This window comes from Euleptes europaea, chromosome 4, assembly GCF_029931775.1.
Source record: "Euleptes europaea isolate rEulEur1 chromosome 4, rEulEur1.hap1, whole genome shotgun sequence".
NCBI lineage: Eukaryota > Metazoa > Chordata > Lepidosauria > Squamata > Sphaerodactylidae > Euleptes > Euleptes europaea.
Window position 1 is genome coordinate 55677370 of NC_079315.1, and position 26211 is coordinate 55703580.

Below are 26211 nucleotides of genomic sequence, written 5' to 3' on the forward strand. Positions count from 1 at the left end.
TTCCAGTTAAAAGGATATCAGGTAATAAAGTTTGGGAAGACTTATGCCTGAGATCCTGGACAGACACTTGTCTATTGAAAGAGTTCAGTCAGTTGCACCACTAAACTGATTCGGCACCTGACAGTTTCATATGTTCACATATGTAGGTGATGGGGAGGCAGTGAACAGGATGGAGAGTTGTTCAATATTTTTCAACACCCAACACCATACATTAAAAAAAAAATTTAAGAAATGTTACCACAATAAATTAAATTTGCTTATAGTACAGATCAATTTGCACATGTATCTACGATTCAACACCAACTTCACAAACCAAACTTAACATACCTGTCTCATTATATCTGGATTATTAAGCATATGACTGATCTCAGGATTGCGTTGTATCAACTGTTGCATTTGAGGATTAGCCATAATTAACTGTCTCATTAGGTCTGGATTTGAAAGCATGCTTTGAACAAAGGGATTCTCCATGATCTGAACCATCATCTCTGGATTAGACATTAGTTGTCGCTGCATCTGACTCTGTAGTTCTGAGAAGTTTGAAGTATTCAGTCCCAGACTACTCAGACTTGCAAGTCCTCCAATACCACCTAGATGGAACAAAACAGAACATGACAAATCACCATTTGTGGCACGTCCTTAACACTGGTTTCCATTTGGCAATTTTTCTAGTTGAAGAGTTAACCATGTCATTTAAATTTCTTGATGTCATGAAGTAGTTGGAATGTTCTCCTAGCTGTGCCATTTTCCCTTATCACAAGGACATAACCAATACTTTACAGTATAAATTACCAAATCAGTAAATCAGCTGTAAATAGTAACTGGACCCTACTGGACAGCAAATGCAACAAGTACACAAAATCAATGTTTGCTGATTTCCCATCTTCTGCCCTGAAGAGCTGCTCCCGTGGGTTAGGAGCCTTGGGAACAACATGGGACGCAGTGCAGGAGGCTGCAGCTAGAAGGGAGAATCGGCAAAAAACCTCCCTTCATTTTACTCATTCCAAAAAAGATAATACATTGCTTTCCAACATTTTTAATTTTCTTTTGGAAAAGTTATCAGAGAAATGTGCAGCTCTTTTTAGTACTAGGATTATTTTGTAATTTTACTGACTGTGGCTCTGCTAGCAGTAACTGAATTTTTAGCATCTCATTATTTCATATTATATACCACCTGTCAAAAACATTTGGACCAGCAAAAATTCAAAGACCAGGAAAGGGAAGTTTACACCATAGCTGCCTTCTTGTAAAGATTCTCCCCTCCCAATATTGATTAAGGATGTTACACAATCATATGATGGTATTGCTAGAGTTTAAGATGACCAGGACCTCCTTAAGGTAATGGAGAAGGCATTCCTGGCTCTGAAAATGACCATCTATTTCAGCAAGATATTCAAGGGCATAGCTAACCCTGCTGGAAGGATGGAGCATATGGATGCAGCAGCTAGAGGACCTTGGGCAGAGAACTGAGAGTGGTAGTAAAAAGGGGAGCCTTTGTTGAGGCAAGCAGAAGCAGTAATTGCCATGTAGGTTACCTAGCCTTAGTGTGGGTAGTAAGGCCAGGATTTTTTCTGTTAAACCTTGATTAAATGAGAAAAACAGAGTTTCACTTACCTGTAACTGTTGTTCATCTGGTGGATCTTCTATGCAGTAACACATTGGGGACTGCACAGGCCAGCCACGGATAAGATTTGTCAGCTTCTAGCAAAATCTAAAAAGAGAGTGCTCCTGCCCAGCGGTCACATGACCCAGGGGGAGGGAGCACTCTTCCCTCCAGTTCTCCTACCTGCCGCCACGGAACCAACAACCACATGAATTGCGGAGAGGACCCACAGCGGGGAAGGAAGGAGGGATGTGTTACTGCATAGAAGATTCACTAGATGAATAACAGTTACAGGTAAGTGAAACTCTGTTTTTCATCTGCGTGGCTTCTATGCAGTCCCACACTGGGAGAATAGCGAGCTCACTTACCAGGAGGTGGGTGTGGGACAATCACAGAAACAGCGATTGTAAAAGGGCACCTCCCATGGCTGCTTCCCTAGCGGAGTCCACATCCACGACGTAGTGCTTCCTAAATGTGGATGGCGTGGACCAAGTAGCAGCTTTACAGATGTCATGAAGATCAACCTTGGAGGAAAATGCGATGGATGCCGCATACGCTCTGGTCGAATGTGCTTTAATCATGGCAGGGCACTCTTGACCTGCAAGTTCATAAGCTAACTTGATGGCCGATGTGATCCATCTGGAGAAGGTCTGTGGGGAGGCTTGACAACCTTTACGGTGACCACCAAAGCAGACGAATAAATTGTCTTTTCTAAAATTGCGTATTCGTTTTATATAGAAAAGGAGAGCTCTGCGAGCATCCAGGGAGTGTAGGGCTCTATCAGCACTAGAGGACGGGTTAGGGAAAAATACCGGGAGGACTATATCTTGGCCAAGGTGAAAAGCCGAGACAACTTTGGGTAAAAAGGAAAGTTTTGGTTTTAACACAACTCTATTAGAGTGAAACCTGGTGTATGGAGGGGAATGTGATAATGCTCACAGGTCACTAACCCTCCTTGCTGAGGTGATGGCGACTAGGAAGGCCGATTTAAAAGAAAGTAGTGAAAGTTCACATGTAGCCAGTGGCTCATATGGTGGCTTCATGAGCTGGGAGAGTACTGACGACAGGCTCCATTGCGGAACGGGAGGATAATAGGAGGATATAAGTTGGTGAGGCCTTTAAGGAATTTTTTGGATAGCGGGTGAGAAAAAACGGGAAATGACTCAACATTACAGTGGAAGGCCGAAATGGCGGCCAAATGAACTTTAATGGAGGAATTTGATAAACCATCATCTTTGAGGGAAATCAAATAATCCAAAACAGAGGACAATGGACATGTAACAGGAGAAAGTGATCTAGCTAGTGTCGCCCAACTAGAAAAGCGCTTCCATTTCACATCATACGAACTGCTGGTGGAAGACTTTAGGGAGTGTAACAGAACTCTGGCTACTCTATCAGACCACTGCCCTAGGATCGAATCCTCCATGCTGCCAGCTGGATGTTCGGAGGGGAGTGGGATGGGTCCTTGGGTAGGTGAATGAATTCCCCGTGTGCAAGGGACAGGAGCACCGCAAACCACGACCTCCTGGGCCAAAAGGGCGCGACCACTATGGCATTGGTGCGGTCATGACTGAGCTTGGCAACTACTCTCTGAAGCAGAGGGAAAGGCGGAAAGAGATAAAACAGAGCCCCGTTCCATGTTGACTGAAAGGCATCGCCTAGAGAGACTGGGCTCGCCTCCGCCCTTGAGTAGAACTGTGGACAGACTGAGTTGAGATGTGTGGCGAACAGATCTATTTGTGGGTGACCCCATAGGTGGAATAGGTGTTGGAGGCAGTGCGTGTCTAGAGTGATCTCGTGCGCCTGATTTGGATGATGACTCAGGGTGTTTGCCAGAGTGTTGCTTGTGCCTGCGATGTGTATCGCTACAAGTGTCACTTGATGCGCTATGGCCCATTCTCAGATGCTGGTGGATTCCCTGCAGAACGAAACGGACCGTGTGCCGCCCTGTTTGTTCAGATAATGCTGGGCGGTGGAACTGTCTGTAGCAATCTGAACGTGATGTCCTTCCAGATAGCCTGTAAAGAAAGACAGAGCAAGGCGTATGGCACGAAGCTCAAGCAGATTTATGTGTAGTCTAGATTCTGATGCAGACCAAGTGCCCTGAGCCCTGAGATTATCACAGTGAGCCCCCCATCCTGAGAAGGACGCATCGGTGAAAAGGTGTAACTCAGGGGAGGGAGGGTGGAAGGGAAAGCCTGAAAGGGGATTGGTATCCCATTGAAGAGAGTGTATGACGTATCTCGGGATGGAAAGGCGTTTGTATTGAGGGTCTACGTTAAGTCTAAATGCCTGGAGGAACCAACTTTGAAGTGGGCGCAAACTCCACCACAGCCGTGGTGGAGGCCATAAGACCCAGTAATTTTTGTATTTTAAGGGAGGTCTGGAATCTATTCCTGGTGAACCAAAGTACCATAGCTTGAATGGCACAGGCCCTATGTGTAGAGAGAAATGCTCTTGTTTTTGTGGCATCCAAACGGGCCCCAATGAACTCTTGCACCTGGGAAGGGACGAGCCTGGATTTAGAGAAGTTGACCAGTAGGCCTAGGTTATTGAAGGCCTCTAGGATTGTATCGAGCTGAGTAAGCAGCCCTGACTGCGATGTTCCTACCACCAGCCAGCCGTCGAGGTAGGGGAAGATTACACAACCTGCGAATGCAAGGTGAGCTACAACCACCGCAAGACATTTGGTAAATGTCCTAGGGGCCATAGACAACCCAAAGGGTAAGACATTGTATTGGTAACATCTGCCATTACACTCGAACCTCAAATACTGCCTACAGTCTGCATGGATCGCGATGTGGAAACAGGCATCGCGCAGATCTAACACCACGAACCACATGTTTGTCTAGAAGGGAAAGCACTTCCAGTAATGAAAGCATACGGAACTTTCTGGTTATTACGAACTCATTGAGCTCCTGGAGGTCTCGTATACGACGCTTCCCCCCCTTCTTGTCCACAAGAAAGAAGCGAGAATAAAACCCGCAAGCTTGGTCAGCGGGGAGGACTTCAGAAATGGCCCCCTTGGAAAGGAGGGTGTCGACCTCTTGCAAAAGTGGCTCAGGGACCAGTGATGTAGAGCAGCCTGGGGCTCGATGGGGGGGGGAGCATCGAATTCGATGAAATATCCAACCGTTATTATTTTCAACACCCAAACATCATTCGTGACAGCAACCCAGGCATCGAAAAACGCAGACAACCGGTCTGAGAAATACACTGGAACCTCTAGTCATGCCTGCTTCAGCTTATTGAAACCACCAGGGGACACTCTAGGCCCTTCGCGACCTCTAGGTTTGTTCTGGAACTTCCTGTCCTGCTGAGGACATGGGAATGAGGGGCGAAAATTAGATTGTTGAAAACCCCCCTGGAATCTATAGGGGCGGGAAGATTGAGAGGTCTGACGGCCAAAATACCGCCACTTCGAGTCGGGTGCCTGAGGGGCAATACCCAGTGACCGTGCATTTGTCTTATTTTTCTTTAGACGGTCAAGGAACGTATCTGTTTGGTCACTAAACAGATGTGCCTTTGAAAGGAAGGTCTTCAACGCGTGCTCAAGTGTCATAGGGGAGTGCAGATTGGCGAAGCCATGCATGTCTGCGGATGACTATGGCCGAAGCGATGGCCTTACTAGACGAATCCGCCACGTGGCGAGCCGCTGTGAGCTGTTGTCTCGCAAGAGACAGGCCCTCATTCTGTATGGCCTTGGCCAAGGGCTTCTGGTCATCAGGGAGGAAAGAGATTTGCGGGGAAACTCTATCCCAGAGGGAATACTGGTATCTAGCCATAATAGCTAGGAAATTAGAGATTTGCAACCCCACCGCGCTAGAAGTGTATATTTTTCTAGCGAGGGCATCTAATTTTCTCCCTTCTCTATCCTGTGGGGAGGAATGCGCTCCCGATCTATATTTCCCGGGAAGCGCCTCCACCACCACTGAATTAGGTGGAGGGTGCTGATATAAAAATTCCCCACCTTCTCTGCAGATTTTGTATAAATTTTTCACCCTCCTTGAGGAAGAGGGGACAGAAGAGGGTTTATTCTAATTGGCATGAACCAGCTCTAAGATATTCTTTATCATAGGTAGCGCCACCGGTTCCGCATCCGGGCAGTGGAGTATATCCATAATGGAATCCAAGGGACCTGAATCATCAGGCCTAAAATCAATATTAAGGGCCTTCGCCATACGGATAAGCTGTGTGCCCCGCCGGGGATATCGGTTTAGAGTCCCCCACAGTGTCCTCCGGAGAGGGTTGTGACGTGCGGGATTCTCCATCTGATTCCAGAGACACCTCAGTGTCATATTCTGAATGGGCAATGTCTTTCGACACAGAAGGAGATCTGAACACGGAAAGTCTATGACGAGACGGAAAGTCTATGACGAGACTCTTGCCTTGGAAGGTCAGGGATGGTAACATCAGATGGCGAGATGGCTCCAACAAGGGGATTGACTTCGACGAGGAGTCGATCGGTGTCGACGAGACTGTGATGATGTCGGAGTAAGGGATCAGCGCCGAGACGTTTGTCCGGGCTCGATGTGCGATGATCCCTGGGGCGAAACTGAAGGCCCTTATCAGCAGCCAAATGAGTTTCTGTAGTGATAGTGGATTGCGGCTGAGCAGCCTCAGATTGAGGTGCTGTAGGCTCCGATACATAGCCGGTCTCGGCATCGGGCCGCTCCAGCGATTTGCTGGCAACCAAGGGCACGTCCTTGTAGAGTTGGATGCGGAGTTGCTCCATAAAGACTTTGACCTCCTGGGCCCTGCTCGGAGTCGGAGCCGAGGGGGTAGCCAGGGAACGAGGAGGAGAGTCCTCAATGGTAATGGGCTGGCGCCCAGCGACGTCGGTGGCAAGAGATGCCAATGGATGGAGAGACTTGGGTTGAGATGGGCGCCAAGGTGATGCGGACTGCGATTGACGTCGAAGCGACCTCGGGGATTGCGAGGGCGACCGGCGATGGGGTGATCTAGAACGAGACGAGCGTTGAGAAGAGCCGTGGCCATCTTGTGCCCCCGGCGCGATAAATTTAGCCGGTTGGATAATCACCGAGGAAGGCTTAGCTCGCTTGGAAGTCCCTCCCGCCGTTCGTTTGGAGGCTTTGGACGAGGGCCCCAGTTCGACCGACTGACCTTGAGATGAGGTTGAGGAGCCTACCGCCGAATCTGGACGAAGGGACTCCTTGTAAAGGTGGGAGAGAAGGCGAGTCGAACGACCCCTCAGGGCCTTCGTGGTGAGTTTAGCACAACTCTTGCAAGACGCAGAAATATGGCCTTCTCCCAAGCACAACAGGCATTCTTTATGAGAAGGGAAGGCTGCATGCCCCGAGGGGAGGGGGAGCACACCATTTATGAAAATGGGAAGGCTGCATGCCCCAAGGGGAGGGGGAGCACTCTTTTAGATTTTGCTAGAAGCTGACAAATCTTATCCGTGGCTAGCCTGCGCAAACCCCAATGTGGGACTGCATAGAAGCCACACAGATGAACCTGAGCTATTAGTGTCTGACTGATATTTGTGAGGCTGGACGAAGACAGAATACCTGGTGGAGAAGCAGTCTCTAGGGCTTGCACGTAACACTAAGAAGTCTACAGAAGAAAGTTCATTACTGCCTTTCACACGATATCTGCTCTATAAAAAAACAGCTGTGTTGAATCATCCTGCCTCACAAAACGGGAAACAAGCCTCTGAAAATTGTACAAGCAGGGAAGACAGACAATTACTGGAGACTCTCAGCCTGACTCAATGCTCATTTCTTCAGATGCCAGCCTACTGAAATCCAGTATTTCCCAGATCACAGCTTGCCCATGGGCACATAGTACCAGTCTAAAGCCTCTCAAAGCCTACTTTCCAGGCCAGAGTCACAGAGGAGGCTGCTGCAACCTTGTCTGTGGCAGCATAGTAGCAAAGCAGACTGGACTATCTCACAGCAAGCACCAAGTCACAGGTGGAAAGCACAAGCCAGTAGCATCCTTATTACAATGGAAGGCGTAAAACAAATACATATGGGGAAAGGAGGGTTTTGTACTATCAAGCCTAGAACGAAAAGAAAAAGGAGAGTAGAAACAAGCAGCCCCTTCCTCCTTTCTAAGACGCTGCTGTGCCAGACACCTATCATTCCCACTTGGCTCCATACTTCCTTGCTGGCTGGCTCAATTTATGCTCCCGCAATGGCAAACTGAGCACCAGAAACACCCAGGCTATTTTCTGAAGTGGCTCCTCTGATTCAGGAGTGTTGGAAAGAATGGCTACACATGCTTCCATTTCCTCCACTGTTGGCACAATGCAAGCAACCGTAGCATTGGGGAAGGTGGATGCTGGGTGCTCAGCTTTCCAGGTACAAGAGCCTCCCCAGGTCAAGTAGTGAGGGAAGCGGAGGCACGGGGTGGCCATTTTCCTTGCTGTAGAGGCTCACGGCGAACAGCCTCTGCACTGGGGAAGGCTGCTGCCTCATGGAGCCACACTTTGGGAGACCTTGGACTGCTATTGCTAGAAATCTGCTTGGGTTGTATCTTTTATAGGAACCTGACTTTCACTGTGTATCTGGAAATCCAGACAGCAAAACCATATATCCAAATAGAGTACTACTAGGAAATAACCCTACTACTATTCTCTAACCCAGCAATGAAAAGCTGAGATTACATAAAGCCCAGCCATCTCAATTGGGCCTGGGCTTGTTCTTACCAACTCTTTCAGAAAATTCTCATATCTTGGAAAGATCTTATGCATGAAGAATCAAGAAGAGGGAAACCCTACCTTCACTTTCTTCAATATTTGCCTACCAGGAAAATAAGGGGAGAAAACGTTATTCATTAGCCCTCCTTCAGACTCTATATGAAGTCCCCAGTAAAGGGATCACCAAAACTATTGGTTTGTTGGGGCTTTAGAGTTCAACAAAGGCCAACCAGCAGCCCTCCCCTTTTCCTCAATGAGCGTTGCTGCTGGAGGAAAACTTTGGAAAAGAGATGGTTACTTCAGAACCTATTTACAAGCTGAACTTCAAAGAGATTTTGATTTGAATTGTAAAAATATTTTTGAACCTGTGCTTCGATCCAGTCATCGTAACAGTGGTTTGTTGAAGTCCCAGAAATTACAGTTTGCTGTACAATCCCTGATTAGTATACTAAATTTATGTAACAATTTATTCATAAATCCCAGTTAGTCTGCTATTTGCCTTCTTTCCAATCTCAAAACAGAATCCCTGGATGTTTCCCAACTTCTTTCACTGCCTGGTTACTGATAAAGCATTACTATATACAGTATGCTTGCTACTGCTTAGATACTATAAATGGGGAGCGGAAGCCCAGGCCAAACCAAGTCTCCTCAGGTTTTCAGGCTGCTCTTAACTAAGCCAATCAACAGCTACCACCACCAAGCCTTTTTTGCTTTGAAATAAAAGATTTTACTGTTCTTACACACCTATTTTTCTCTTGCCATTTTGCCTCATTCCCTAGCCTTGTTCTTTCTCAGAAATAAAAGGCTTGCGAAAAAATGCACTATCGCGACTGGGTCACACACTCTCTTCTGAAATATAAAGGGGGAACTCTATGGTGAGGAAACCCTAGAAGTACACTTTAAATACTTTTGCCTGTAGAGATGTTTTGTATTTATTTTATTTGTTTTTAAAACAGTTTTATGTCACGTTTCTACCCAATCAGGTTCCCCAAGGCAGGGCACATAAAAATATTGGAACAATTAAAAACATTTAAAATTATAAAGTAATTCAATAAAAACAGAAACAATATCAGAACCAAGGAGGAGGATCAATCACAGTTATTGGGGGTATGCCAAACAAAACAAAGAAGTCTTCACCTGCTAGTGGAAAGCACCAATAGAGGGAGACAGACAAATCTCCCTGGGGAGGGAGTTCCAAAGTTTTGCAGCAACCCTTTCTCGGGTACTACCCATCTTACCTCAGATGACAGGGGTAAAGGAAGTAGGGCCTCCATGGATGACCTAAGTGACTGGGTAGGTTCATATGAGAGAAGGCAGTCCTTAAGATATGTTATTCCCAGGATGTACGCAGCCTTAAAATTGTATGGAACAATTTATACCCTCTATGTTGAGAAACTGAATTGAAATGTGATTGAGCAAGATGTCTATACTTGCTGCCTTTTACATTTTTACTTGGGAGAGACTGGAGCTGCACTGTCCTGCTTGGTAAGTCATCACTAGTCCAGAGTGTGGACAGCACGCAGATGGAGAAGGAGAGAGTTCTGAGAAAGCATTTTTCATAGCAGCTAGGCTTTAGGTTGGAACAAGTAGGTTTTGCTGCTGCTATATGCAGCTGACTCTATCCAGGAGCCTGGGAGGGGAGCTGTTACAGAATATAACTGAGATTTCTGAATTCTGACAGTAAAACCACAGTTAGTACTAACTGCAGTTAATAAGCCAAGTACAAACTGTGGTTTAGAAGCCTAATTTAACATCTACCAACAGCCTGCTTTCAAACGTTATGATTTTAATCAAACTTGGTTATATAAACTGTAGTTTGCTATGACATCTGAATGCAGCTTGTGTATATCTTTCCCAAATTCCATGAGAATTTGTGGCAAGCGGGAAGCTATACATGTCTGTATAGCCATGGTGAACCTACACCTCAAGAGAAAAAAGATTTTGTAACACACAGGTCAATTTAAATTATGAAAAGTCCAATTACAGTAAGATAAATACACTTCAAAACATAATTCTTAACCTAAAAAAATCTGAGATACTGCTATAGAAACAATGTTCCTACTCCCAAAGATGCCTTCCCACAACCAATCCAATAAGCCTTACCCAAACCAAAAGGACTGCTGGTTGTTGAACTCGTAGAGGTACTACTGGTGGATGATGTTGTAGTAGTAGTACTTCCTGCAGTATTTGTTTGCTGAGCTGAATTATCATGTGATCTTTAAAAAAAAAGTTAACACAGAAGCATATAAAACAATGATTGAAAAACAGTTTAAACCTGATATTTAGTTATGGACATTCAGAAGCAACTCATTTCTCTAATGTAACTGTAAGTTAATATGTTTTACCAATTTTACTGATTCTTCCAAAACTAAAATATTCATATTTATTTTGACTTTTAAAAAACAGATGTGTCCCCTCAGTAATATTTCTAGAATATATCATGCAAGACAGGCAAAAATGGAGGCCTGTCAAGGCGGCAAAGATCAACAGAACTCTAGAACATTCTGAACAAGGGGGCATGGATTAGAAAATAGGGCACAGTCTCTTTGCGCCATATCAATTACAACTCGGTTAAAGTTTGGGCGCTCTAATGTTATGTGGCATGTGCCACATTACCAGCTATAATCTGATAACCAAGAGTCACTATAGCTAAGGACTACTGGTGCCGCCCCACAAAATAAACCAAGAGCCCAGTGGTATCTCGAAATTTATTGCAGCATAAGACCTTGTGAGTCAGAGCACACTACTGCCCACTGTACCCTCTGTTTTTGTTTGGCAGCTGTCTTATACAACAAATTATGCTGTTCACAAAAGGAAAGATTAAGTACAAGCATTACAATTCTAGCATTGCTACGCTATCTGCAAAGCAGGAGAGAATAGCAAAACATCAATGATTTTTATCAGAAGGACTAGAAGATTAATGTTGCAGTGCTCACATAATCATCTGTGCCATTGCCCAAACCAATTGAAAAGTCATTTGTTATCCAACACAAAATGACACATTTAGTAGTTCCAACACACTACTGCTTGGGATGTCCACTTCCCTTCAATACAGTCTGATTTGGTTACTCTGAAGAAATTTAATTTAACACTTCATATTTCAGGACAGCTGAACGTTAATGATGACATCGAGATGACCCAAGAAATTAAAGTTACTTCAATAACTTAAAAGCATCTCCATCACAGAAGTGACTCTGAACAGGCAGTACATACTACTTACTCCCTAAATGCTAAGTTATAATTGCTGAAATTATCTTAGCATGATGCTTTCAGCACCTTTCTTGTAAGCCTGCTCAGAAAATATTCCAGAAGGATTTTTGCTCCTGGAGCGTTGCTTTCTAACGCAGAATTAGCAGAACTTAAAAGCTCTTAAAAGGCAATGAATAGAAGTCGGAATATATCCCAGGCTTATGGTTATAGAATGAGAGATAAAAATTCCCCCAAATAAAATTTGCTTTCTGAAATAATTTCCCCACCTCAGTAGCTATGCCCAATATAGGAAACTGTGTGCCACTGGCTTGTATGAAACTGTCCCACAGATTTTAGAAATTAAGGTGACTCGCAGCTATAATCTTCAACAAATGACTTTTCACAATACATGAACATATTTCTTAATAGTTACTGATTTTCATATGAAGCACTAACACAAATGGTTTTAGTTATAAGTGCCTGCCAAATAAGAGGTATGGTACACAGCAAGGAAAGCAAACCTTTTCCCTAGCTGCAACACTGAGTTGTGTTAATCAAAGAGACAAAAAACTTTCCAATTTCAGAGAATGAATCAAACCTTTGATAGTTTCTCTTAAGCTCACATCCTACATTCCTTTTTCCTAGAAACATATATACATGTATTGGAGGAAGTGCACACCTTGTAAGGATTGACAGCAGGAGAGCATGCATCTTTCTTTGTTTAATAATACAAACTGGTAAACAGAAACAGCAACTTCCTGCAATGTTAACTGCCCAGCAGAGGGGCATTCGATGAACACACTTTTTGCAAAATGAGTATAAGCATATGCAGAACCACAAGAAGTGCTGATAATCATGATGTAGATTCCAGCAGTTTAAACAGGGGACAAAAGCTCCACTTTGAAGCAATTAATCCTATCAAGATCCATCACAGACACAAGTAGTACCGTATATACTCGCGTTTAAGCCGAGTTTTTCAGCCCAAAAAAAGGGCTGAAAAAGCCAGCCTCGGCTTATACGTGGGTCAATACGGTAGAGGAGGGAGGGGGGAGGGAGGGGGAGGGGGCAACTTACCGCTGCTGCCATCGCCGCCACCACCGCCATCGCTGCCGGGCCCACGCGGCTTCCCCCAGCCAGGAGCGCCCTGTGGCTGCTGGAAGGCTGCGCAGCCGCCGCCACCAGGCGCACCCGGCTCCCCCCGCCCAGGACCGGCCTGGGGAAGCCTCCTGCGGCCGCTGAAAGGCCGGGCGGCCGCTGTCGCCGGGCGCGCCCAGCTCCCCCTGCCCAGGACTGGCCTGGGGGAGCCTCCTGCGGGGGGCCCGCCGCCGCCGCTGCCTTCGCTGGGCCTGGAGTAAAGGTAAGCCTGCGGGGGGGGAGGGGTTATAAGCCGACCCTCGGCTTATACGCGGGTGCCTAATTTTTCCCCATTTTGGGGGAGAAATTAGGCACCTCGGCCTATACGAGGGTCGGCTTATACATGGGTATATACGGTAATACATAATTGAAGTAAGCCAGCCCACAACCCAGCCTACCTGTTCTGTGTTTTGATGACCAGGTGAACCGTAAGTCCATCATGGATCCCATGCTGGGTTAAAGTATCTTGATCTTTTAAGATTTTTCCAGCGAATATCAACACAAGTTGGTCTGTGTGGGCCTTAAAACGCTTGGAGATTTCTTCCTTAAACTGTAAAAAAAAATGTACAGTTTACTTATCCAATCAACTAATCTAAAACATTTTCTAGGTGTTACTATCTTGCACATTGCCCTTAATGACCTGGGGCCCACAGCTCTGACGCCTCTTCCTGAATATTGCTGTCTTGCAACTTTTCACTTCCCTGCAAAGGCTGTTTGTTTCTGCCTCCTTTGTCCAGTGGACAATCTCCAGCAGCTCAGGTTACAGGGTGTTTTTGTATTTGGTTCTTCTGATGTAGTCAATTATATTTTAACTCTTTTTTAAATGTTCAATGTATTTTATATTCTAAGAGTTTGCAAATTTAATATATTTATTGTTAACCTGTTTTGGGTCTTGCGTAATCAGCATAAGGATGGGTTTATAAACATTTTAAATACAAAAGCACACAAAATCTAAAATTACATGTTATGGTCCCATTAATTTCAACAGGAGAGCTAAGCGCATGTATCACCTTTTCACATTGAAAAACAATAGCGTTGAACAGTACTTAACTTTGACAAGACTATGCTCCAAACAACTTATACTTAAAAGCACTACGGAAACATCACTTTTCTTCAGATATAAAACTACTGCTAACATTAAGGCATTTTAATTCAGTTTTTTCACATATACAAGCATTATCACGCTACAGCAAGATATTCTAGTAACTTGAGATATTAAAAACAGGTTGAGACTTTCCAATATTTCATGAGCACTTATGCAGCCCCATCATGTTTCCCTACATTTGGTTTGTTTAGCTACCCCAAGTCCCAGCCCAACCTCAGCTACCAATCACCTTTACAGGAAAGCAAAATAATTTCTGAAGAATTCCCATTAAGCATTACTTAATTAACACAAGAGGCTACCCTCACATAACATCAGGCTGCTAGCCAACTTTTCATTCTCAATCGCAATGTATTCAGCAATGCGTTTATTAAAAGAATCAATACACACAGGGAAGGTGTAGTATGTAGAGCCACAGTGCAATCTTAAGGAGAGTTACATCATTCTAAGCCCAATTACATCCATATACTTATTTGCTTTAAGACAGCAGGGTTGGGGCTTTACTAGTGACAAAGCAACACTGCAGATGGCACAAGTGCCATCCTTAAAGCTGAGCTTAAACATTACATTGTAAGTCAACTCGTAATTAATTTATTACAAAAACTGGCTTATTCCTATGGCAGAGGAATAAGGGGAAGGGTGAAGGATCACACAAGGTGCTACGGCCTTCCTTCTGTCTCTCTGTAGTCTCATCCATTCTGAATGTCTGTGATTCACAGGGACAAGAGACCCATGAGGAAGGCTGCCCTGCTTGTACTGGAATCCACAGAATTCACTCCCTTTCCTGAAGCATGCAAGCAGCATTTAACGCCTGTGCACAGGAATATTGTACAGAGTGTACTAAAGCTTGAACTTAAATTTGGCTCTGCTCAACTCTTTGCCTTGAAAACCCCATGGTGCTGGGGTCTCCAAGAGTCAGGTGCTACTAGATGGCACACAATTATTATTAACAAAAGACTGGCAAGATTAGTATAACAATAAAAAAGGCTACATAGCAAAGGTCCCAGAAGGGTGACACCGGCAGTCACAGCCCAGCTTTATGACAGGGCTCTCCAACTGGAGGCATACAGATATATAAGACCCACTTTAATTCCACTGTACTGCCAGTAGCTCCAAGGTGATTAAATGTGCCGGGCTTTATTCTAGTTTTTCAGGCAATGACAAAAAGCCCTATTCTCCGTTCCCATATATTTTGCACTCCTCCAAAGAACAGTCCTGGGCATCATAGAAAAGCAGCAGAAACAGTGCTGAACAGTGAAGTTATAAGGATATTTTAAAATGAAGTTACACAATGAGGGGGAAAGCATGCACACTGGCCTATTATTATGGAGTTGTGTACAGTAAAAATTCTATAATTAATTGAATACAGGGTACTGCATTCAACCAACAGAGAATCATAGGGTGTTATTTTAATCTTCCTGGAATAAGAAGGGAATTGCTAAAGAAGCAGAGGTAATTAGCAATGATCAGCCCCACCCCCTACATTCATCTTTGCCTCCAGTCATAGGTTAGCAGAATTGTACAACATATACAAACAAATTTGCATAATAGGTGAAAAATCTGTTTTCATGGTACAGAATGTAGGTATGTTTCTAGCATACTATACAGCAGGGGTGGGGAACATTTTTCCACCAAGGGCCATTTGGATATTTATACCATCATTCGCAGGCCATACAAAATTATCAACTTAAAAATTAGCTGACCAAGCCCCAAGCAGGCAGCTGCCCCAGATAACACCCCCCTGCGTGCGGGCAAGCAGGCAGGCATCCAACGGGTGGTGCACTCGCCCACCTGGTGGCACAGGATGGTCTGTTGCACCAGCCGGGCGTAGGAGTCCAGCCGCACGCTGGAGTTGCTCCTGCTTCGCATGGTCGGGGCTGGATTCTACAGCCGGCTCCTGCTACCTCCGCCTGCAGGGATGAAATGAGGACACACTGGCTAAGAACTCCCGCCCCCACGCATTCTGGCCCTGCCCCCTTTAATTCCTATACTGTTGCCACTTCTGCCCCCAGCCCTCTTGGGCAGTCCTAGCAGCTCCATAGCTAACGACTCTTCTGCAAAGGGGAAAAAAGGTCCCTTTTCTCGGCAAAACAAACTTATATCCGCCTTGAATAGAGGCTATTCCTGGCCGCGGGAGGGGGCGGATTGCAAGTCTTAGATCCTTCTGAGCTACAGATTTGCCAGGACCCACGAAGGGCCAGACGAAATGATTTCGTGGGCCTTAAATGGCCCCCGGGCCTGACGTTCCCCACCCCTGCTATACAGCCTTGGCTGTACTCCCCATACCATCAATTTATGCTAATGCAGCTCTCCATAATAGAGCAGCTATAGTGTCCTATTTGACAGTACTGCCAGTTTAACGGAAAATAAATCCACTTTCTTGTGCCAGAAAAATATACGCAAGATCAGCTTGTATGGACTTGCATAGAAAAGCATCAAGGAAATCGTTTAAGAAAAAAATGAGCAGAAAGCGGTAAAAACAATTGTATCCCTGTCCTATTTAACACTCTCCTTGACACTGTCTCACTGTGCAGTAAAAAATCAGAGTATAAATATTCTATTAAAATATGGTATTGTGTTCTAGGAGCCCCATGGCGCAGAGTGTTAAGCTGCAGTACTGCAGTCAAAAGCTCTGCTCACGACCTGAGTTCGATCCCGAAGGAAGTTGGTTTCAGGTAGCCGGCTCAAGGTTGACTCAGCCTTCCATTCTTCTGAGGTCGGTCAAATGAGTACCCAGCTTGCTGGGAGTAAAGGGAGGATGACTGGGGAAGGCACTGGCAAACCACCCCGCAAACAAAGTCTGCCTAGAAAACGTCAGGATGTGACGTCTCCCCATGGGTCAGGAATGACCCGGTGCTTGCACAGGGGACCTTTACCTTTTTTTTAAATTGTGTTCTACAGAACTTATCACAAATACTTGTGGTGACTAAGTCAGGTTTGAAGTACAAATTCATCTCATGAGAGCCAACTGCAAAGCCCTTCCAATAATTTGATGCAGTTGGACTATAGGCCAATATGTGCACATGTACTTGGATTGAGACCTGCTACGTTCAGTGTGCATATCCCCGGTTGAGTATGCACAGATATGTAGCCTTTGCTTGTTTCATGCATACAATCTTCCCTTGCTGACTAATACTGAGTGATTACAGCACTGTAAAATCACAGATTGTTGACTCCATCAATGGAGACAGTTCACACATTCAGATAAGCCATTTCATTAGCACTTCTCCTACATTCTTAGTTAAATATTGAAGGTAATGTCCAATTAAAATAACAAAATAGATAAAAGCAACAGCATAAAATCAGCCATAGCAAAGCCATATCACACACTATTAAAACTGGATTGATAGAATAAGCAGAGAGCAGATAACACAGTATGAAATGAAAGTAGTAACAGAAAAGGCAAACAAATAACACAACAGTAAAGCAGAACAGTAACAGGCAGAGACCCAACATTGTCAGCCAGTGTACTCCTTTAAGGACTGGTAAAACATGTTCTCAATAATTAGCATGTGAGGGGAATCGTGGGAAGATGGCTGGAAGCCACATTAGAACTAGACTAAACTGGTGTTTCCATCCTGTTGCTTGTACCTAAAGCCTGGACATGGCCAGAGACACGAAGGGCCCTTAGCTCTAAGCCTATGGTCACAGCCGGTGAACATCATGGACCTCCCCAGGGGATCCCAGCCCCTTTGTTCTGTTTACACTGTATTTTGTTTACATTGGTATTTTTGTAAGCTGGAAAAAAGCAGACCAAATGCCCTAATAAATAAATATGTGCCTGCAAACTTTGATACTACATGTTGAACTAAAATACAACACTATGCACATCAGACTGCAGTAATCCAAATGGGATGTGATCAGCACATGGTTAGCTATGGCCGCATCTGGCTTATCAAGGGAAGACTGCAGCTGGTGCAAGAACAAAAGTGGTTAAAAGTGCTACATTCCACAGATTATACTGGAGCATCTGTCTTTAGATACAGATCCAACTATGTATCTGCTTATTGGGGGGTGCATAATCCCATTCAGAACAGGCTGATCTTTCCCTCCTTGATTAACTGCCCTGACCATCACCATCTCAAGCTTCAATTCACTGGCTCTCATTCATCCCATTACCACCTTCAAATATTAGTTCAGAATGTCCACTATCTCACCTGACTCTGCTAAAAAAAAGTAAGCTGTGTGCCACAGAAACTGAAGATACTGTGTGCTTTAATATTAGAATAAGTCTACATTGAAAAATCAATTGAAACATTCAAAACTGGCCATCATTCTTGACACTTGGTTATCTGATTTAGATTTTAACAATGTTCAAGGGTAGGGGATTGAGGACAGTGAGACTCAGGAAATATCTAACAGGTTCATAAGTGTGCCTATCACAAATCCTTCTAAAGAAATTGAGTGGATGGGTCTGTCTTTCTAATGGTGTTTATACCAACTGCTGGCTCACTAGTTTCAGAAAAGAGCAAGAGTCCAGTGGAATCTGAAGACTAAGAAAAATTTTGGTAGCATATGAACTTTCGTGAGTAGATGAAAAAGACATGAGCTGTGACTCACTTCTGAAGAAGTGAGCTGTAACTCACAAAACTCATCCCCTACCAGAAATGTTAGTCTTTAAGGTGCTACTGGACTCTTGCTCTTTCCTACTGCTACAGACAGACTAACATGGCTACCCATCATGGTTTCAGAAAGGCTTTAACACCAACAGCAAACTTGTTCACTGTTCTATCTGGGGCTGTACTCACCATGCATTGGACAAATATTTTGTAATTGGTATATGTGGGCATATAAGCAGGAAACATTACAGACAGGGGTATAAAGACAAACTTTCCCCATCTAGGGAATACCGCAGCATGTGCCATTGATGTTTTAATATTTGCATACTGTGATCTGTAATGCAGGAGATACAGAGTAAGACCAAAGTAGACAAGGTTCAAGATGAGTAAGTTTGGATCTGGAAATCTTTCAGTGTCTAGTGTTCCTTAAAGGCAGCTGGCAAGACGACCTGATGGGGACATTAAACCTGCATATTTTCCCAATATAAATCACTCTCCCCATCAGGTCCAACATAGCAAAAGATAAGCAATCTTCCATTCTTATGTAAATAATGTGGAACATGGGTCTATTTTTAAACAAAAATGGACCAGGCAGGCAAAAATGAGCTGAACTCTTCCTCCTCTCAAACCTTAGTTCAATGTATTTCTTTCAGTATTTTTCTCCCAGCCACACTCACCCACCAAAACCATGCTGGGCAAAAAAACAGATCAAGTACTCCAGCACAAGTTTAGGACCTTTAATTTCCTGAATCTTTCATTTTGTTTACAAAGGACCTCCTCCCCACACTAGATATGAGTTAGTAGACTTGCACAAGGATCCCCCATTACATAATATTTATGCCTCTGGGCCTTCTTGTACCTATCTACTGTCAAACATCTGCCACTCTCTACACTGCAAGTAAACATTTTAATTGCCTCTAAAACTTGGTCCATCTCTGTTATTGTGCGCAAACCCTGAGAATCTCATCCCAACTGGATTTGGGTGTGTGTGTGTTTTACAGCCAGAAATGCATATTCCATTAAAACCAATGGAAATTACTATCAACAAATACATGTAACACAAAGAACCATCTTTTAGAACTACAATATATTGCACACACCATTGTACTCCAAATCTACAGATGAATACTTTCAGAGGCTTCAAATACATATTATGAGGAACATGGATCCCTGAAATATTATGTAGCACAAGAAACATGGAATCTAGCAGATGTCCTTCAACACTGTCTTCTGAACTTAGTTTTCTAAACAGGACCAGAACACCACAACCAATGTTCATCTAGGCCAACCAGAATCCCCACTCTGACATGAAGCTTGCTGGATCACCGTGGGCCAGTCACATGGTTTCAGTCTAACCTACCTTACGTGTTTGTTGTGAATATAAAATGGAGAAGAGGAGACTGATGTACCCTGCCCTCAACTCCTTGGTGGAAGGGCAGGATAAAATGTAATGAATATACAAAAATGTGCCAAGAGAATCAATAGAGCACATTCCTATTCTCTCTGCTAGCAAAACAACCTTTAGACCGACTAAGGTAGCTTTAGTACCAAAAGCAGGTTGGAAACCACATTGAAATGGAGGAAAATAATCTGCCTCTTCAAAGGCCAGGGAGAGGGCATTCTATTGGTGAAGTGCCAGACCAAAAAATCCCAGTCTGGTCCCCATCCACCTTTCTTCTGAATCACAGAGAGCATGGCGTGAGAGGAGGATCTCAGCAGGCCGGATGGTCAATATAGGATCAGGTACCCCAGGCACAAGCCATTTAGGGCCTTACAGGTAAGAACACACACTTTGAATTGTGCCTGGAAACAGATGGGCAGCCAAGGTAGATATTTCAACACAGGGGTAATATAATCCCTGTCTCCAGGCCCTGACAATAATGTGGTTGCTGCATTCTGGACCAGTGAAACTTTCCAAGCAGTTTTTAAAGGCAGCCCTATGTGGGCAAGATGGGCAAGGGACAAGATGAGTAGTGAAAGACCACATTCCTCCAAGCAGCTTGTCAATGTCCTCAAAGTGTATCAACTGAAAGTAATCCAATCAAGTACAGCTAGCCTTCACTCCAATACCAACTGATCTGCTAAAATAGTTGTGTCCAAGTCTGAGTGAAGGAGAGTGATTGTATGTCATAGTAATAGTAATATGTCATGGTAATCAAGTGGGAGGGAGACATATTCTGCCCTCCCCACAGTCTTAAAATATGCTTTCAAAGTTGAAGTAAAGTAGCATCACTCTTTTTAAACGGTTGAGATATCATGCACACAAGTAACATTGTTAAATTACAAGCTTTAGAAGCAATAATTCTAGAGCTGGCCAAGCATTTCACTGACCTTACAAGCTTTTGCAAATGTAAGTATATTCCAAGATAAGAGATTTTTAGAGTGCAAACCCAATGAAATGCCTGATGTCAAAGAATAACCACCACCAGATTATGGAAAAAGGAAAGATATTTAGCAGTTTCAGTAACTCAGAATATTTACTTTGTGTAAACACAAACACTAGCCATATTCTATTCTCTACTTATAAAGATTAGAGACATGGTAGATGTCTGAGACCTGCTGATTTCAATAGAGCTTCAGAATAACTAATTTTGTAGGAATGGAGACCAGAATTATTATAAAAGCAGAATATAATTACAGCTATATGCATACAAACATGATGGCTGCTAAACATACACAAATATGGAACTTTTTATTGTAATAGCACTCAAATGTACAAGCACTTATTTGGCCTTTATGCAGCTAATTAATGATTACACAATACTGAACTGTTTGGGTTCCTTTAAAAATGCATTCTAAAATAAGCTCCACATGTAAGGAACTACTACACAAAATCTAGACTTTGACTACATCATTCATAATCAGAGTGAATATTAAGAACGTATGCAACTCTCACATCAGGGGGAGAAAAATGTTATGGCCTCATAAACATAAGACCAGCCCTTGAATACCTAAAATGGGATGATCAAATTAGGCCTTTGCTGTACATGCAGCAGCCACTTTGCCGGCTCTGAACAGTTGTTACAGACACCAAGAAGGCCTTTATCTGGAGAACTAATAGCTAACTGCACCCAACCTTGGCTTGTAGTCTTTCCCCCACTAGCATGAGATGCAGTTGTGTCAGGAACATGAATCAAACTTCTGATGAAAGAGGACATAGTTATATATCAGCAAGACACTGACACTGTGTGCCATACAGCTAGCCACAGCAGTAAGCTCCACAGCAGCATGTGATGCAACTGTATCATGCAATGTGGGCAGGGAGAACACTGCCCATTCAGCATGATACTATTGCATCACATATCAGTATGTGTGAGTACAACTAAGCCCATGGTTACACAGTTGTCAGACTTGCAACCACCAAGCCGGCAGTTTACACCTGTTCGCAAATTAGGCAAAACAATTTCAGTCCTTGGAAAGAAATTTTACTGAGACTCCACAGTGTAGAATGGGAAAAGCGGGAGGCTAACAGATAAACTAAGCAGCCAACCGACCTGAACTTTATCAATATCAGTCCAAAGCCAAAAAACAGGAAATGAACATAACAAGCTTAGCTCCAAAGTACACTAGTGAACATCCCACATCAAGCTTGCTCATCTGGGAATTGAGGACGTCATCCTTTCTGCACAAATGGAACACAATTCTTTAAAGAATTATTTCCATTAAAAACTGCATTTGGAAAAATCAGTCTTTTTTGAACACACATTAATTTTGAAGGTATGAATGGACTCTGCAATCATATTTTAAAAGTATTAACACACTTACAATTGTGCAGGGATTCAGAAACCATTATGCTGGCAGCTTAAATCTAAGTACTATGGCTTAACCAGCTTGTAATTTAAATAAAATATACAAATATGTTTATAGTAGTCTGTTTTCACATCTGCAGTTCACAGGTATTGATCTATAAACTTCTATTTCAAGAACATAACCATCTGAAGAATTGCAAAATCAGAAGCAGACCCATTAAAAAACTCTGAAAGCTTGTTCCTTTGGTTCATAATGGAAGCAAATCATATTTTGTGCTCCAGTGTTTGTAACAGGTTCCACCCAAAGCCAGTGCAGCAGCTACCATCATTAAGTTTTAAGAGACAGAAATAGCAGCTGTAATACAGGAACTGAAACCCTTGAAGAACATGTCAATGGCTATCACACATTTCTTAAGTGTTGACACAAAGATTTGTCTAGTCCTACAACTACGAAAAAAATTCTCAGATTTCAAGTTCTAAATGATGTTCTCAGCCTGTTCAAGAAATCAGAAGGTTAGGAATTCCATCACTTTCACTGTTATCAAAAGGATGGACCCTTTTACCCATACAAATTTTAGAGCCTGCTGCTGATCCTCCGCTGCTGTCCAAGTTAAGTCGCATTAACATGACACCTAAAACCTTTAAAAAACACAGTTATTTTCCAGCTGATATCCCAGAATTAAAAATTATTAGGTCTAAAAACTATGAATTCTAACAACTGATTTTAGAAGAAAATATCCAAACCACTAAAGCAGTAGTACACATAACTTAGCAAATAACATCCCTATGATCAAATTCAAAACACCGACAAATGTATTTTCAAGTTATGGTATACACAGAACAATCAGTGCATCATGCTGTTACACCAAATTTGAGTAAGAACTACTCGTATTATGCAGAAGCAATGAATACATCAGGTATAACCTTAGGAATAGAACTTAAAGCGCTATAGACCATTTCCCCCAACAAAAATACTTCCATGTAGAAAATGGCTTGAACATCGTTGCAGTTGCATTGTCTGTGTTTATGCAAATAAAATTAAGAACATGCCCGATCGTCATATACAACAACCAAGGCACTATTAGCTCTTGACTATCTATACAGACTACGGGGGAAAGGACAACTAAACGTTCGTCACTTTTATCTCCTCTCCTACAGACTGGAAAAAGTTCGTTACTCACCTACAGCACATTTAGACCGTATTCTCGCCCCAGCCCTTTAATCTCCTGAAAACCGCCAGAACCTTACAACCAGCACGCCTTTCTCCAGAGCTACGATCCTGCGCAAGTGTACTCGGGAATAAATTCCACTGAGTTCCGTTGGTCTGACTTCCAAACAGGATCAGACCACTGAGCCTGACCAGATTCGTAGCCAAGCCACCAGAAAGAACGAGGGGAGTGACGCGGCCGGTTTGCAGCCGAGTCAGTCTTTCCAGGCCCTGGACTAGGCAAGAGCTCCGCCCGCGTTAGCAGTTCGGCGGGCGGCTACACAGGACGCCGGGGAGGTCCCTACTCGCTCCTGAGGCAAGCAGGTCTAGAGGAGAGATGCCGGCGGGAGCCGGTTCCCATGATCCCGCCGCCCTCCGCGCGGCGGCATCGACCACGCCCCTCCCCCACTCACCTGCCGGATGCTGCTCGTCTCCGGCACCGCGAACTCCTCCTTCTCTTTCGGTGTCTTCACAGTGACTTTGATGATTCGCGGCTCAGAGGAAGAGGCAGAGGCGGCTGGGGCGGGGGTCTCGTCGGGGCTCGGGGCCCCGGGGGGGCTCTCGCCACTGTCAGACATGGCGCGCGCGGTGGGGAGAGGGAGGGACGGCCGGCCGAAAGGGCCTCCTCGGCTCGTTAGCTTAGTGGAGCCGCGCAGTGCACGCTGGGTAGCACCGATCGTCCCCCACCCCCTTTACAACCTCTGTTGCACGCGCCCCAACGCAGTAAAGCTCGACCACTCTCGGAGAGTTCAACGGAAACAGCCCGGCTAAGGCGTGGCGCGCGGTGATGACGTAAAGAATCGGGGAAGTTACTAGAAAAAGGGAGCCGTCTTGCCAGGCGTTAAAGAGAACGCGGATGCGTGTACGCATGCGTAGAAGGCGCGGACGTTCTGGACGCGTGCGCCTCAGGAGCTGGCGCTTCGGGGCGCAAGCGCAACCGTCGTGAAGGGTCCAGTCTGACTTTCTCAGGCCTGAAGTAGTTCGACGACAGAAACAACCGTGTGCGCGTGCGCAAATGTCGGCTGAATGGGCATAGGTGCCGGAGGCGTCGTTCGGCGGTCGTCGCGTGCTCCTTCGACAGCTCGTGATACAATTGTGGTCTTCTAGCGCGGTCCCACAGAACGGCATAAGTGGTTGCTGGCGAGGGAGCGCTCGGTTTCCGACGGCTGTTGTACTCGCATGCTGGTTTGATGAGAACTTCCCCGCCCTCAGCGGGACTGGCTTCTGAATCAAAAGTTCTGTGTATAGATTCATAGAGACTCTGACTGCACAAAGATTACCGAAGTTCCTGCTTTTTGTTTTTAAGAACAACCTAAGACTTTATGCGTAATAGGTCAACCGACACGATCACAGATTAAAGCAACAACGACGTAAAAAAAACAAGTTTTGCAGATCTTTTCAGGGCTGTTCTAACTTCAGTTTGAGACCGGCATCGTCTCATACACAGAGCTGTAGTTACGACAGACAGGTGTGTCTACATGTTAAGGAAAGTCCATTTAAATCAGTATTTTACACATACTGTAACTTTCAATTATTGTAAGCTGCATTGACAGCCATGGTTGGCAGTGTGTGTGGAGCAGAATCATTTTGACAAAAAAAAATGCTAAATACAGGCTCTTTGAAATTAGTATTAGCACTGCAATCAAGAAAACTACCCTTGCTTGTAATACTAAGAGCCCTGGATTCCTGCAAAGAATTGGAGAACATCCTTGGGAATGGAACCAGGCCTTAAGGAAATGACAAAAGCCGTGCGAAGATCAACGGATTTGGTTCTTGTAGGTTATCCGGGTTGTGTAACCGTGGTCTTGGAATTTTCTTTCCTGACGTTTCGCCAGCAACTGTGGCAGGCATCTTCAGAGTAGTAACACTGAAGGACAGTGTCTCTGTCAGTGTTACTACTCTGAAGATGCCTGCCACAGTTGCTGGTGAAACGTCAGGAAAGAAAATTCCAAGACCACGGTTACACAGCCCGGATAACCTACAAGAACCAATGAACTCTGACCGTGAAAGCCTTCGACAATATTATCAACGGATTTGTTATCACTACAATGTGGTCTGGGATCACTGCAGTTTCCTGCCCTTTTGCTTTAGTGACTTGTCTGCTTGGATGGTGCCCATGACAGGCAGAGGTCCCCAACATGGTGCCTGTGGGTGCCCTAGTGCCCACCAATGCCTTTCTTGGCATCCACCCACTATTTTGAGAGAGTGGGCAGGGCCAAGTGGGGATTTTTGAGTTTCTGATGTTTATGGTATAATTATGACAGTGGCTTTACATAAAGTACATTACCTGTGCAAATAGCAGAGTGAAAACACAGCAGGACTTCCTTCTAACTAAACACAACAGGTCAGCATGGCTAAAATGTTTAATGCACCTAATTAGAACTTCTACTGAAGACATCTTTCCAATTTGAATATATTTTTTATAATTCACGTAGAAGTTGATAATATTACTGTATCAAATTATTGTAATGTTTCAAAAATAATTTACATTCCTATCATATCTGGCCAGAATCTTACTGTACATGCAATGAGCTCTCACCAGCCCTTCAGCACCAGCTGGCATTAATACAAAAAACAGTGCAGACTGAAAATGTCTGGGCTCATGAAAGAAGGGCTCATCTAAAACACAGAAGCCAGGAGAAGCATTTTTTCCCTTTTTTCATAAGTGTGTCAGATGTTTTAAAAATGAAGATACTGCCAGATGAGGATTTCTTAGCTAGCTCATTATGTATACTTGTTTTGTGTGAATGCAAGGAAATATTTTAGAATAATTTCCTTTTTATTTTAGAATAAAATATTTTATTTTAGAATAAAGTATTTCCTTGCATAAAATAAAAGGCAACCTGTTAAACGGAGCTGTCTGATATGCTGAAGAGGTACTATCAGAGTTATGCATCACCTCACTTCCTGACATTTTGTGGTTTGCCCCACCTGAGACAGCCATTTTGTTGTTGCATGCACCACCTCTGTCAGAGTTCCAGATGTGCCCACAGGATTTAAAAGG

General features: G+C 44.1%; 1 protein-coding gene across 2 annotated transcripts in view; it reads right to left on the reverse strand.

Annotated features, from left to right (window-relative positions):
* Positions 1-23822, reverse strand: part of UBQLN1 (ubiquilin 1) — a 34238-nt gene extending 10416 nt beyond the window's left edge. For both annotated transcript variants that reach the window (XM_056847942.1, XM_056847941.1), the window contains exons 1-4: positions 23621-23822; positions 12989-13140; positions 10371-10483; positions 328-590 (exon numbers count right to left, since the gene is read on the reverse strand). In XM_056847942.1, coding sequence (XP_056703920.1) covers positions 328-590; positions 10371-10483; positions 12989-13140; positions 23621-23785 — 693 coding nt within the window. In that variant the 5' untranslated portion in view covers positions 23786-23822. The remainder of the gene's footprint in view (positions 1-327; positions 591-10370; positions 10484-12988; positions 13141-23620) is intronic.
* Between the last annotated feature and the right edge of the window lie 2389 nt (positions 23823-26211).